General features: G+C 36.0%; 2 protein-coding genes and 3 non-coding genes across 5 annotated transcripts; 3 read left to right on the top strand and 2 right to left on the bottom strand.

Moving 5' to 3' along the window:
* Positions 1–321: 321 nt before the first annotated feature.
* LOC123420287 (ATP synthase subunit beta, chloroplastic) lies at positions 322–3,638 on the top strand. The gene has a single exon (XM_045107316.1). The coding sequence runs from the start codon at positions 703–705 to the stop codon at positions 2,197–2,199; it is 1,497 nt and encodes a 498-aa protein (XP_044963251.1). The 5' UTR covers positions 322–702; the 3' UTR covers positions 2,200–3,638.
* Positions 3,639–6,658: 3,020 nt separating this feature from the next.
* On the bottom strand, positions 6,659–6,731 carry TRNAF-GAA. The gene has a single exon. It is a non-coding gene; the product is annotated as a tRNA-Phe (tRNA).
* A 1,596-nt stretch (positions 6,732–8,327) lies between these two features.
* On the top strand, positions 8,328–8,400 carry TRNAT-UGU. Its single transcript has one exon. It is a non-coding gene; the product is annotated as a tRNA-Thr (tRNA).
* A 1,215-nt stretch (positions 8,401–9,615) lies between these two features.
* On the bottom strand, positions 9,616–9,702 carry TRNAS-GGA. Its single transcript has one exon. It is a non-coding gene; the product is annotated as a tRNA-Ser (tRNA).
* Positions 9,703–9,994: 292 nt separating this feature from the next.
* LOC123420290 (photosystem I assembly protein Ycf3) lies at positions 9,995–12,677 on the top strand. The gene is made up of 3 exons (XM_045107318.1): positions 9,995–10,436; positions 11,196–11,423; positions 12,147–12,677. The coding sequence occupies exons 1-3, from the start codon at positions 10,313–10,315 to the stop codon at positions 12,305–12,307; spliced, it is 513 nt and encodes a 170-aa protein (XP_044963253.1). The 5' UTR covers positions 9,995–10,312; the 3' UTR covers positions 12,308–12,677.
* Positions 12,678–14,202: the final 1,525 nt, after the last annotated feature.

Genomic DNA, 14,202 nt, shown 5'->3' with positions numbered 1-14,202 from the left:
TTTAGCAAAAATCTCGTAAAACAAAAAGGATATTCAATTAATATAATATCAACTCATTAAAGAAAATTGAGGGCATGCTTAGGTTAATGAATATGTTTCATTCATATATAATGCGTACACCCTGTGTATGTTCTATCCTATAGGAATTCCACTATAGGAATTCGATAGGAATTGAGTTGTTGTTATGGTAAGTTAACACGGTTCGTTATTAAACCATGGATTTGATTTACCAAATCCATCATTATTGTATACTCTTTGATAGGTATAGCGCAACCCAAATTAATCCCTAATCCTTATTTTACAAGTTCTTAATAGGTCTCTTTTCTTATTTGGAATGCAAATACCTAACTAAATACTAATAAAATTCTTTGTTGACAGCAATCTATGCTTCACAGTAGTATATATTTTGTATATCGAAGTCCTAGATAGGAAAGTAGAGTAGGCACAGATCCTCCACAAAAGGCAAAATGTATATGAAAAAAAGATTGATTGAACTTTCCAACGGACTCATTCCATGAGTAAACGATTGAATGGGATTCGCTTGGGCAACGAAATCAAGTCCTGGTCCCCTTTTCTCTCTTATTGAATTAACTAATTCATTTCCTTTTTACTTTTGGATTTTTTTTGATTTGATTTGGCATTATTCAACAATAAAAAAAGAAAAATTTCGACAAATTCCTTTTTTTTAATTATGTGATAATTATGAGAACCAATCCTACTACTTCTCGTCCCGGGGTTTCCACAAGTGAAGAAAAAAGTACAGGTCGTATCGATCAAATTATTGGACCCGTGCTGGATGTCACTTTTCCCCCGGGCAAGTTACCTTATATTTATAACGCTTTAGTAGTCCAGAGTAGAGACACTGCCGATAAGCAAATTAATGTGACTTGTGAGGTACAACAATTATTAGGAAATAATCGAGTTAGAGCTGTAGCTATGAGTGCTACGGACGGGTTGATGAGAGGAATGGAAGTGATTGACACGGGAGCTCCTCTCAGTGTTCCGGTCGGTGGAGCTACTCTCGGACGAATTTTCAACGTTCTTGGGGAGCCTGTTGACAATTTGGGTCCTGTAGATAGTAGTGCAACGTTCCCTATTCATAGATCTGCGCCTGCCTTTATCGAGTTAGATACGAAATTATCCATCTTTGAAACAGGTATTAAGGTCGTCGATCTTTTAGCTCCTTATCGACGTGGAGGAAAAATAGGACTATTTGGGGGGGCTGGAGTAGGTAAAACAGTACTGATCATGGAATTAATCAATAACATTGCTAAAGCTCATGGGGGCGTATCCGTATTCGGTGGAGTAGGGGAACGGACTCGTGAAGGAAATGATCTTTATATGGAAATGAAGGAATCCGGAGTAATTAATGAAAAAAATATTGAAGAATCAAAGGTAGCTCTAGTCTATGGCCAAATGAATGAACCACCGGGAGCTCGTATGAGAGTTGGTTTAACTGCCCTAACTATGGCAGAATATTTCCGAGATGTTAATAAGCAAGACGTGCTTTTATTTATCGATAATATCTTTCGTTTTGTTCAAGCAGGATCAGAGGTATCCGCTTTATTAGGGAGAATGCCCTCCGCAGTGGGTTATCAACCTACTCTTAGTACAGAAATGGGTTCTTTGCAAGAAAGAATTGCTTCTACTAAAAAGGGATCTATAACTTCGATTCAAGCAGTTTATGTACCTGCGGACGATTTGACCGACCCTGCCCCTGCCACAACATTTGCACATTTGGATGCTACTACCGTACTTTCCAGAGGATTAGCTTCCAAGGGTATTTATCCAGCAGTAGATCCTTTAGATTCAACATCAACTATGTTACAGCCTCGGATCGTTGGCAACGAACATTATGAAACTGCGCAAAGAGTTAAGGAAACTTTACAACGTTACAAAGAACTTCAGGACATTATCGCAATTCTTGGCTTGGATGAATTATCGGAAGAGGATCGTTTAACTGTAGCAAGAGCAAGAAAAATTGAGCGTTTCTTATCACAACCGTTCTTTGTGGCAGAAGTTTTTACTGGTTCTCCAGGAAAGTATGTTGCTCTTGCGGAAACTATTAGGGGATTTCAACTAATCCTTTCCGGAGAATTAGACGGCCTACCTGAACAGGCTTTTTATTTGGTGGGTAACATCGATGAAGCTAGCACGAAAGCTATAACCTTAGAAGAGGAGAACAAATCGCAGAAATGAAATTAAATCTTTATGTACTGACTCCTAAGCGAATTATTTGGGATTGTGAAGTGAAAGAAATCATTTTATCCACGAATAGTGGCCAAATTGGCGTATTACCAAACCACGCCCCTATTAACACAGCAGTAGATATGGGTCCTTTGAGAATACGCCTCCTCAACGACCAATGGTTAACGGCGGTTCTGTGGAGCGGTTTTGCGAGAATAGTTAATAATGAGATCATCATTTTAGGAAATGATGCGGAACTGGGTAGTGATATTGATCCGGAAGAAGCTCAAAAGGCACTTGAAATAGCCGAAGCTAACTTGAGTAAAGCTGAGGGTACGAAAGATTTGGTTGAAGCGAAGCTCGCTCTCAGACGAGCTAGGATACGAATCGAGGCTGTCAATTGGATTCCCCCATCCAATTGAAGACAATCCAGTGGTTTATAGTTGATACAAAGAAAAAGGGAAGAGGGGTAGAAAAAGTTATTAGATAGCGAAGCGAAGTAAGTCCAATGCTATCTAGTAATTTTTCTACCTACTTACCTACTATTGGATTTGAACCAATGACTCCCGCCGTATGAAAGCAATACTCTAACCACTGAGTTAAGTAGGCAATTTATCACCACAAAGGAAGACCCATTACTTCGATCGATTATATATTGAATCCCTTTTCTAAGCAATACCGCTCTGTTATTGGTCTGTTATATACTAAATACTAAACTAAATACTAAACAGATACAGATCAAAGGGATATCCTCTGGCATTAGAAAATATTCATCTTGACAAGAAATTCTCTATATGTTAAGATATCTCTGATAAGGGCTATAGCTCAGTTCGGTAGAGCAACTCGTTTACACGTGCGCCAATGCTTTTCAAAGGAGCTTATTATGCAATGAACATAATCGATCTTATTGCAAAATCAATGTCTTACTTCATAGATTCGAGAGAATAGGAGAACAGTAGCCTGACAAACAGTCGGTTCAGTCCGATTCAGGTGCCAATTCAGGTGCCTAATCAAATAGAACCCTTATGGATTTGCTAGTTGATAAGGTAAATATCCAGCCCACTAAATGCTAGGCGTAATGAGGATAAGGGCCTCCAAAAAACTTCTTTTCGTTCTATGAACTTTAAGGTGTATGAAGTCTCATAGTTAACTCTTGCAGTGGAACGATAGAGACTCCATTTCACTTAGGTTGATTTAATTTAGACCAGAGGCAGACCTAAGTCAAGGTAATCCTCCTTTGAAACACTTTGGTATTGCTCCTAGATAGATCATAATACAAAAAATCAATCAGAGCACAGGGAGCCATCTCATTATCTTTCCGTAAAGAAAAACTATGGTGGACTAACTGATCTTTAAATCAGTTTATGAAAGAGCCCAATGCAAAAAAATGCATGTTGGGTCTTTGAAACAGTTCAAATCATTTCGATAATAATCCGTTTGATCTGTTTTACCGAGAAGGTCTACGGTTCGAATCCGTATAGCCCTAATATGCCCTTTTTTCTATTTTAGGATCTCTATCCTATGTTTTCTTTAGTTTAGTATAGTTTTCATTTTCGCATTAGTATTTGTTTATAGACTGGATAGGCGCCTGCGACATAGAATAGAGATAAAAGCATTACCAAAGGCTCATTCATCGAAAATCAAAATCATACAGACAGGAAAAGAAAAACGAAAAATAGAAAAAATAAAGTAAAGAGTAAATAAGAAAACAGAATATTCTGTCTCATAGTTCTGAAATAGAGTTCTTTATTTTTATTTTTATAGTATTACTTCTCATTATACTGCATAGATTAGTCCTACTATCTTAATTAGGTTCTAATTATTCTAATTAGTAGTATTCTCATTTTTATTTAATAGTCTCTTATTATTATTAAATAGTAAATAAAGGATAGAGCTATTCTTTTTTTATAGAGATTCTAGAGAAAGCGAGACAAAGTGAAACGATAAAGTTTTCTTTATATAAGAATTAGATCTACATACACCATATCTAAATAGAATGGAAATCCAAAAGAAAGGGAGTTGGGATTCCATTGGATGAATCTTTAAAGAAGATGCAGCACAGAGGAAACAAAGGCTAAACTAAGCGCTTTTGTTTGAACAAAAAAGATTCTTGTTTCACCGAGGAAAAGAGAGAAGTTCTGGATAAATTGACAATGCTGAATTGAATTGACTAATTTAAGTTCCGCCTATTCCACATTAATGGGAGTACATTATGTTTCTGCTTCACGAATATGATATTTTTTGGACATTTCTAATAATAGCAAGCCTTATTCCTATTTTGGCATTTTCGATTTCAGGGCTTTTAGCCCCGGTTAGTGAAGGACCAGAGAAGCTTTCTAGTTATGAATCGGGTATAGAACCCATGGGAGGGGCTTGGGTACAATTCCGAATACGCTATTATATGTTTGCGCTCGTTTTTGTTGTTTTTGATGTGGAAACCGTCTTTCTATACCCTTGGGCAATGAGTTTCGACGTATTGGGTGTATCCGTTTTTATCGAAGCTTTGATTTTCGTGCTTATCTTAGTTGTCGGTTTAGTTTATGCATGGCGAAAAGGAGCCTTGGAATGGTCTTAACTGAATATTTAGACAAAAAAAAAGAAGGAAAAGATTCTATTGAGACAGTTATGAATTTGATTGAGTTTCCCTTACTTGACCAAACAAGTTCCAATTCTGTTATTTCAACTACACTAAATGATCTTTCGAATTGGTCAAGACTCTCCAGTTTATGGCCCCTTCTATACGGTACCAGTTGTTGTTTCATTGAATTTGCTTCATTAATAGGTTCACGATTCGATTTTGATCGTTATGGATTGGTACCAAGATCAAGTCCTAGGCAAGCAGACCTAATTTTAACAGCCGGTACGGTAACAATGAAAATGGCTCCGTCTTTAGTGAGATTATACGAGCAAATGCCTGAACCAAAATACGTCATTGCTATGGGAGCCTGTACTATTACAGGGGGAATGTTCAGTACGGATTCCTATAGTACTGTTCGGGGAGTTGATAAGTTAATTCCTGTGGATGTCTACTTGCCGGGCTGCCCTCCTAAACCGGAGGCAGTTATAGATGCCCTAACAAAACTTCGTAAGAAGATATCGCGAGAAATAGTTGAGGATCGAACTCTATCTCAAAATAAAAAAAGATGTTTTACTACCAGTCACAAGCTTTATGTTAGGCGCAGTACTCATACAGGAACTTATGAGCAAGAATTGCTCTATCAATCACCATCGACATTAGATATATCTTCTGAAACTTTTTTAAAATCCAAAAGTCCAGTACCTTCCTACAAATTAGTGAATTAGGAGGGGGGGGCTCTTTTGTGTAGAAAAAGAAAAAGCAGAGCAATCTTTCAAACTTGCATCCGAAATGGGAAATATTTATACAAAGAGGGAGAGATGAAGACAATGCAGCAGGGTTGGTTATCTAATTGGCTAGTCAAACATGAGGTGGTTCATAGATCTTTGGGCTTTGATCACCGAGGAATAGAGACTTTACAAATAAAAGCAGGGGATTGGGATTCCATTGCTGTCATTTTATATGTATATGGTTATAATTATTTACGCTCCCAATGTGCTTATGATGTAGCACCCGGTGGATCTTTAGCTAGCGTGTATCATCTTACAAGAATACAATACGGTATAGATAATCCAGAAGAAGTCTGCATAAAAGTCTTTGCCCAAAAGGATAATCCTAGAATTCCGTCTGTCTTCTGGATTTGGAGAAGTGCCGATTTTCAAGAACGCGAATCTTATGATATGGTGGGAATCTCTTATGATAATCATCCGCGCCTTAAACGTATCCTAATGCCTGAAAGTTGGATAGGCTGGCCCTTACGTAAGGACTATATAACCCCCAATTTTTATGAAATACAAGATGCTCATTGAATGATAAGAAATTCGTGCTCACTTATACAACACAACTCCAGATTTTATTCAAGTCAAGGAATATTTTTAGGTTCTTTTCCTAGATGAAACGGAATACCTATTTATAATTAATTCCTATTATACAAAAGCATTCCAGATAGACTGAGCCAAAAAAGGGTTTCATTTGGATTCCCCTATTTTGAAAATCACATATTAATTTCCTTCATATGAACAGAAAAATAGGATGACTCAAAGAAGTTCTCTACCAGGAACTTTGTATCGCGCACATGACTTAGCACAACTAGGAAAATAAGATAAGATAAAGATAAGCAAGACTAAAAAAATATTCGTCGGAATAGTGGAATACAAAATAAAGAAACGCAAAAAAATAAAGGGGAACCTAATCTCACCCCCTTCCTTATCATAAAGAAAGGGTATATTTTAAAACTTCTCTAAAAAGAAGTGCCTCTATATTTATATTATAGATTTATCCACTTAGATGAATAAATCATACTCTATCTATATTATATATTATTAATAAATATGTATCACAATCCATCTCGAGGTATTTGGATCAATACCTATTCGGTGGATCTTTTTTTTTCTCTGCCAGGAACCAGATTTGAACTGGTGACACGAGGATTTTCAGTCCTCTGCTCTACCAACTGAGCTATCCTGACCTTTTCTTGTGCATCATCCTAGTAGAGTATTTGTATCTATGTCAATTAAAAGGACTAAAAAATCAATTAAAGTATTTCAAATTCAAAATTTGAAAGGGGGGGGGTAGCCCTATGCATTGTGCATGGTTTACTTAAATAATACTTAAAAATAGAGTGAATAACCAAGATTTCTTGCCGATACTCTAATAAAAAAGAAATCTATTCAATGAATAGGATAAGATCCATTGAGTTCTCTTCGCATTCCTTTCCTTTGTGAAAGAGTAGAATGAGAAAGCTAATGAATCTTAAACCCATTGATAAAAAGAAAAAAAAAGAGGATTTGGGGATAGAGGGACTTGAACCCTCACAACTTAAAAAGTCGACGGATTTTCCTTTTACTAGAAATTTCATTGTTGTCAGTATTGACATGTAGAATGGGACTCTCTCTTTGTCCTCGTCCGATTAATCCACTTTCTTTTTAAAAGTTCTCAAAACTTTGAATTTGAATTGAAGAATTTGATTATTCAATATTCGAATGGAGTGGATTCACAATAATTCAAAATAAAATTATGATATGAGTTTTTTATTTCATAATCATTTCGAATTTTATTTTGAAATTTTAAAAAAGATAAAGAACCTATATTATAATATGAGTTCTGTGATTAATCGTTTGCTATGTCAGTATCTATACGTGTTTATTAAATGTATAAAGTATAAAACCCCTCTTTCTCTAATTTAGAATTAGAAGGAATTCCACTAACAACACAACGTAATTAACTCGATTCGTTAGAACAGCTTCCATTGAGTCTCTGCACCTATCCTTTTCCTTTGTATTCTAGTTCGAGAATCCCTTCTCAAAACACGGATTTGGCTCAGGATTGCCCTTTTTTAATTCCAGGGTTTCTCTGAATTTGGAAGTTACCACTTAGCAGGTTTCCATACCAAGGCTCAATACAATCAAGTCCGTAGCGTCTACCGATTTCGCCATATCCCCACTTCCCTCTTCTTTGAGACCAGGATTCCTTGTGTAATTTCATCCATCTCTTAGTTTTTTTTTTGAATCATTGAGTTCATCACTCAACGTAGTCTAGCAGTTCAGTTCGACTCTATTTGAGAGACCCCGCTTGCTTATTGCAATTCTGAATTACATTGATTCTATCCTTGATGTATTTGCAATTCAATCCGAATCAATATATCCAAAACTTTTTATCTCCCCCACCTCCCGTCTTACTTTTTTATAGTATTCGAAATTATACTATAACGCTGGATATTTATTCTTTTTTTCTAATCAGAATTATCAATTTTATTTACTCTGACTTTATGTTCCCCTTAGTGAAATATTAATCCTCAAATTATTAACAAATAATAAAGTCTATAATGATCGAATGAAAATACCCATAAAGTCTATAATTTTCTTTTTAAATATCCTATAGTTAAGCATATCAAGCTAACTTTATCTTTAAGAAGTTTTAGTATTTTTTTATTTAGTATTTTTTTATAAGTAGAACTTCAAATTTAGAACTAGTTAATAGCTAAGAGTAATAACTAATATCTGAGATTTTACGGATTTCCTATACTATACCTATTTCTATTTGTTACACTATTTCCGTTATGTAAGCCCACTTAGCTCAGAGGTTAGAGCATCGCATTTGTAATGCGAGGGTCATCGGTTCAAATCCGATAGTCGGCTTTTTTTTTCTCTATCGATGTTCTACGAACAAGAATCTCTTTTTTTCCGAATTAAATGGAGAATCCAGGATCTTTTATGTTTTTTACCTTACTATTTTGCTAGATACAAAACAATAAAATAAATAATATATATACAAAAAATACAAAAAATACAGATTTTGATGAAATTCCATTTTTTGTGGTACTTTAGTTGATTTTACTCTGTTTATCCTGTAGTTTAATTCAGTTTTAATTTCGATGTATTCTGTAATGTAAATACAATGAAATTAATTGTGTAAAATGAAATTTCAATAAAAAAAAGGAGTCTTCATGTCCCGTTATCGAGGACCTCGTTTAAAAAAAATACGCCGTTTGGGAGCTTTACCAGGACTCACTAGAAAAACACCTAAATCCGGAAGTAATCTTAAAAAAAAATTCAATTCTGGGAAAAAGGAGCAATATCGTATTCGTCTTCAAGAAAAACAGAAATTGCGTTTTCATTATGGTCTGACAGAACGACAATTACTTAGATATGTACATATCGCTGGAAAAGCAAAAAGGTCAACAGGCCAGGTTTTACTACAATTACTTGAAATGCGTTTGGATAATATCCTTTTTCGATTGGGTATGGCTTCAACCATTCCTGGGGCCCGCCAATTAGTCAACCATAGACATATTTTAGTTAATGGCCGTATAGTCAATATACCAAGTTTTCGTTGCAAACCCCGAGATATTATTACTACGAAAGATAACCAAAGATCAAAAGGTCTGGTTCAAAATTATATTGCTTCATCGGACCCGGGGAAATTGCCAAGCCATTTGACGATTGACACATTGGAATATAAAGGACTAGTAAATAAAATCCTAGATAGGAAGTGGGTCGGTCTCAAAATAAATGAGTTGTTAGTTGTAGAATATTACTCTCGTCAGACTTGAACTTAATGAAAAAAGGAAAGGTTCATAGAATTTTCTTCCCCTTCCCCTTTCCCCGAACTAAATAGCCCTAAGACCATTACCATTAATTCGTATTTTCCCATCAACTAGCTAAAATTGATTAACCCTAGGATTAGGATCCTTTTTGCTTTTTTCCTCTATGTTTACATACCACAGTAATTTGCTATAGAGAATTTTTAATTTCTATTAAATAAAAATAAGATAATATAAGATATTATTACTGGAATAAATTGCTATTTGATTTGATACATTGTGATCCTTAACGTTGATGAATTAAGAAAAACGGAAAGAGAGGGATTCGAACCCTCGGTAAACAAAAGTCTACATAGCAGTTCCAATGCTACGCCTTGAACCGCTCGGCCATCTTTCCTACATAACTTATTATGGAAAATAAACTGAGTGAATAGCGAGTTTTCTTATTCCTGCAGTACAGGTACAACCGCAACCGCTCGGGGGTTCCCTAGTTCTATTGGAAAAATTCCTTTTGATCTAGGTGGAAGGATACAGGATTTTTTACTAGAAATTGCGCTCGCTATAAAATAAAAGTTTTAATTTAGGTTTTCCCGCAACTAAAGAAAAAGAGAATGCAAGAATTCTTCTTATTGCATAATAAAATAAAGAAACCTTAGAATTCCGTTTGCATAAGATACGCTACACCATTGAAATCAAAAATAGAGTATGAGACAATTAATAACTTTGAAAACACGAAATAGTTGATGACATAAGTTGTTGTTCAGAAATAGGAAAGTGGAATGAAATCCAGTCTTAGTCAAATATTGCATATCTCTTCGTGTCCAAGCAGAAGGAAAAGGATACAATTTGAGCTGAGCGGAAAATCCATATCTCTCTTATCCATTTAAAACATATGGATTTAGAGCATATGGATCAATCTATTTATAATTATAAGAATCGAATGTGTTTGTTTTTATGTTATTTTGTGAAGGAATGAAAACAATTCTATATAGAATGGCTTGGGAATTATGCCTAGATCCCGTGTAAATGGAAATTTCATTGATAAGACCTTCTCAATTATAGCCAATATTTTATTGCGAATAATTCCGACAACCTCAGGAGAAAAAAAGGCATTTACTTATTATAGAGATGGTGCGATTTGACTCTTTTTTTTTTTGCTTTTTTTTAGACCTACCTATACCTCAGTCTTAGGAAAAAGAAAAGGGGTTGGCATAGAGAGAACCAAATTTGTAAAGCAAGCAAACCCACGCTTCGGGAAGGTGAGGCGAACTAACAATTCCTTCCGTCGTGTATCCTCGATTGATGCGGCTTCAGATACTTCAATTGTAGATTTGAGTATTGAGCGAAAGGTTACACCTACAGGATATGGTATGGTATGGATTACAGGCCACTCTATTAGTATCCGTAGGCAGCATAGGGGAGAAAAGCACTACACCTAGAAATAGGAATCAACAAGAGAAAAACTTTGGTAGAAATTACCCCTTTCCTGATCGGTATCAGGGCTGGGAAGAATGGTTGGGATAACAAACAACCATCAGGTTTGTACTTTGGATACCCCTATAACCATCAAAGATCGTTGAAGTAGCTAATTCCTCTAAATAGGAGGCGTTGAGAACAAAGAAATTATTGGAGCTATCGTTTTCCTCTAGCATTAATAGAATTCATTGGTGTTAAGAAAAACCTCTTGTGGGAAGGTTGGCTAGAGATTTCTTGGAAAAATACCAGCCCCTTTCGGTTCATAATGAGACGGGACTAATTCTATTTTGATTCTATAGATTAAGATTATTTCGCTTAGTACTATTATGTACAGAAGGGAGGAGCCGTATGAGATGAAAACCTCATGTACGGTTTTGGAACGGAGATTTTTTGAATAGAATGAACGACCGTAACGGATGTTGGCTCAATCCGAAGGAAATTATGCGGAAGCTTTGCAAAATTATTATGAAGCTACGCGACTAGAAATCGATCCCTATGATCGAAGTTATATACTCTATAACATAGGCCTTATACACACAAGCAATGGAGAGCATACAAAGGCTTTGGAATATTATTTCCGGGCACTAGAACGAAACCCCTTCTTACCGCAAGCTTTTAATAATATGGCCGTGATCTGTCATTACGTGCGACTATCTCCACTATAGAAAGACAAAAAAAGAGAGGATCAAATTTTCTAGTAAATACTGGAAAAAAGGGCTTTCTACATAGGGATCGTAAAAACAACGATTTTTCCCTATCAGCTGTAGGAAGGAAGGACACTTCACGAGAATCAAAAAACGAAGAAAGTATGGCCTATACTACTACTCTATGGATAAAGTTTCTCAAATTGATAGAGAAAGCACCGTAAAGATCAATTAGTGAGCGACTGGGTCGATACAACTAAAAAAAACTGCTTACTTATCCCATGATATGGGGCAAAATTTAGGAATCCGCTTATGTAATAGAGCCGATCCACTAAGGGATTAAGCAGCGGTGTAGTATCAGATCCCAAAGATAGTAAGTTCTTTTTTCTTTCTTATGGAAAAAAGTCTTTTTCAAGGATTCTATAGAGATTTCATATATGAAACCGGGATAGTTACCTTTCAGAAAATTTGAACGAAGGCTCTATATCTATCTATGCTTCATTCTTCTGAAGGTGGGAAAAAAGATCAAACTAATTATTGAGAAAAATTAGGGTTTGAAACTTAGGTAATTAATTTCTTCTGCTTAACACAAGAACAAATTGGATCGATTTTTGATAAATCGAATTCAGTTAAGATAGGGGAAATTAAGATAGCAATTTCTGAGCCGTATGAGGTAGGAAACTCTCAAGTACGGTTCTAAGGGAAGGAACTGCCTATTCCGACCGAGGAGAACAGGCCATTCTAGAGGGTGATTCGGAAATTGCGGAAGCTTGGTTTGATCAAGCTGCTGAATATTGGAAACAAGCTATAGCGCTTACTCCGGGAAATTATATTGAAGCACAAAACTGGTTGAAGATTACGAAGCGCTTTGAATTTGAATAAGACCATGCTCCTTTTTTTTCCTAAAATGGATGGTTTGGTTGTTGATCCATTAATCAAATAAATTAGGTCGTAAGATCGAATCAAGAATTTCATTATATCCATTTCTTATACCTTCTATTTTATAAGATATTTCATAAGAATAAACCATAGGGATAGGGTCTAGAATAGAAGTAATAAAGTGAATAAAAAAAAGGGGGCCAATCTAAATATTGCTAATATATTAGAACCATCTTATTAATAATTCTAATGAGTTATCTTGGAATTTAGAATCAAATAAAAAATAAAAAACCCTATATTATGCTCAAGGAAAGTAGATATAGATAGGAGCTTATGCCCTAAAAAAAAATACACTAGTTTCTTAAATTTAAAATAAAAAAGATTTTTTCTTACGCCGAGAAATATTTGTTTTTTCAAGATAAACAATGTCCGTTAGGCACCTAACCTTTATGTCATAATAGATCCGAACACTTGCCTCGGATTGACTTTAATATATAATTGCTCCAGTGAATAACTAAAAAAAAAGAAGGGTGGTAGTATAGTAAAGAAAAGAACTAATCACAATATCTATCTTTCAAAATCTATCTTTCAAAATCTATCTTTCAAAGATTCACTAAAAAAAAAGACAGTTGGCGGGTCTCTTTGTATGTCTTGTCCGGAAAGAGGAGGAGTTAATGATTATTCGTTCGCCGGAACCAGAAGTAAAAATTGTTGTGGATAGGGATCCTGTAAAAACATCTTTTGAGGAATGGGCGAGACCCGGCCATTTCTCAAGAACACTAGCTAAGGGCCCTGATACTACCACTTGGATCTGGAACCTACATGCTGATGCTCACGATTTCGATAGTCATACTGGTGATTTGGAGGAGATTTCTAGAAAAGTTTTTAGTGCTCATTTCGGGCAACTTTCCATTATCTTTCTTTGGTTGAGTGGCATGTACTTTCATGGTGCCCGTTTTTCCAATTATGAAGCATGGCTAAGTGATCCTACTCACATTGGACCCAGTGCTCAGGTAGTTTGGCCTATAGTAGGGCAAGAAATATTGAATGGTGATGTAGGTGGGGGTTTCCGAGGAATCCAAATAACCTCTGGTTTTTTTCAGCTTTGGCGAGCATCTGGAATAACTAGTGAATTACAACTCTATTGTACTGCAATTGGTGCATTGGTTTTTGCAGCGTTAATGCTTTTTGCTGGTTGGTTCCATTATCACAAAGCCGCTCCCAAATTGGCCTGGTTCCAAGATGTAGAATCCATGTTGAATCACCACTTAGCGGGATTATTAGGACTTGGGTCTCTTTCTTGGGCGGGACACCAAATTCATGTATCTTTACCAATTAACCAATTTCTTGACGCTGGGGTGGATCCTAAAGAGATACCACTTCCTCATGAATTTATCTTGAATCGGGACCTTTTGGCTCAACTTTATCCTAGTTTTGCCGAAGGAGCAACCCCTTTTTTCACTTTAAATTGGTCCAAATACGCAGAATTTCTGACTTTTCGTGGAGGACTAGATCCAGTAACCGGTGGTCTCTGGCTGACCGATATTGCACACCATCATTTAGCTATTGCTATTCTTTTCCTAATCGCAGGTCATATGTATAGGACCAACTGGGGTATTGGCCATGGACTTAAAGATATTTTGGAGGCTCACAAGGGCCCATTTACAGGACAAGGCCATAAGGGTCTTTATGAAATCTTAACAACGTCATGGCATGCTCAATTATCTCTTAACCTAGCTATGCTAGGCTCTACAACCATTGTTGTAGCTCATCATATGTATTCTATGCCTCCCTATCCATACCTAGCTACTGACTATGGTACACAACTTTCCTTGTTCACACACCACATGTGGATTGGCGGATTTCTAATAGTCGGTGCTGCTGCACATGCAGCAATT

Source organism: Hordeum vulgare, unplaced genomic scaffold (genome assembly GCF_904849725.1).
Source record: "Hordeum vulgare subsp. vulgare unplaced genomic scaffold, MorexV3_pseudomolecules_assembly, whole genome shotgun sequence".
Lineage (NCBI taxonomy): Eukaryota > Viridiplantae > Streptophyta > Magnoliopsida > Poales > Poaceae > Hordeum > Hordeum vulgare.
This window is presented reverse-complemented; position numbering and strand designations above follow the sequence as displayed.

What these genes read in the sequence shown, in the direction of transcription:
- LOC123420287 (XM_045107316.1), top strand. Translation starts at nt 703, where the DNA reads ATGAGAACCAATCCTACTACTTCTCGTCCCGGGGTTTCCACAAGTGAA.
- LOC123420290 (XM_045107318.1), top strand. Translation starts at nt 10,313, where the DNA reads ATGCCTAGATCCCGTGTAAATGGAAATTTCATTGATAAGACCTTCTCA. An exon ending in ATTTACTTATTATAGAGATG is followed by an intron (nt 10,437 to 11,195) that starts GTGCGATTTGAC and finishes AACGACCGTAAC; the next exon opens with GGATGTTGGCTCAATCCGAA. An exon ending in TATGGCCGTGATCTGTCATT is followed by an intron (nt 11,424 to 12,146) that starts ACGTGCGACTAT and finishes CTGCCTATTCCG; the next exon opens with ACCGAGGAGAACAGGCCATT.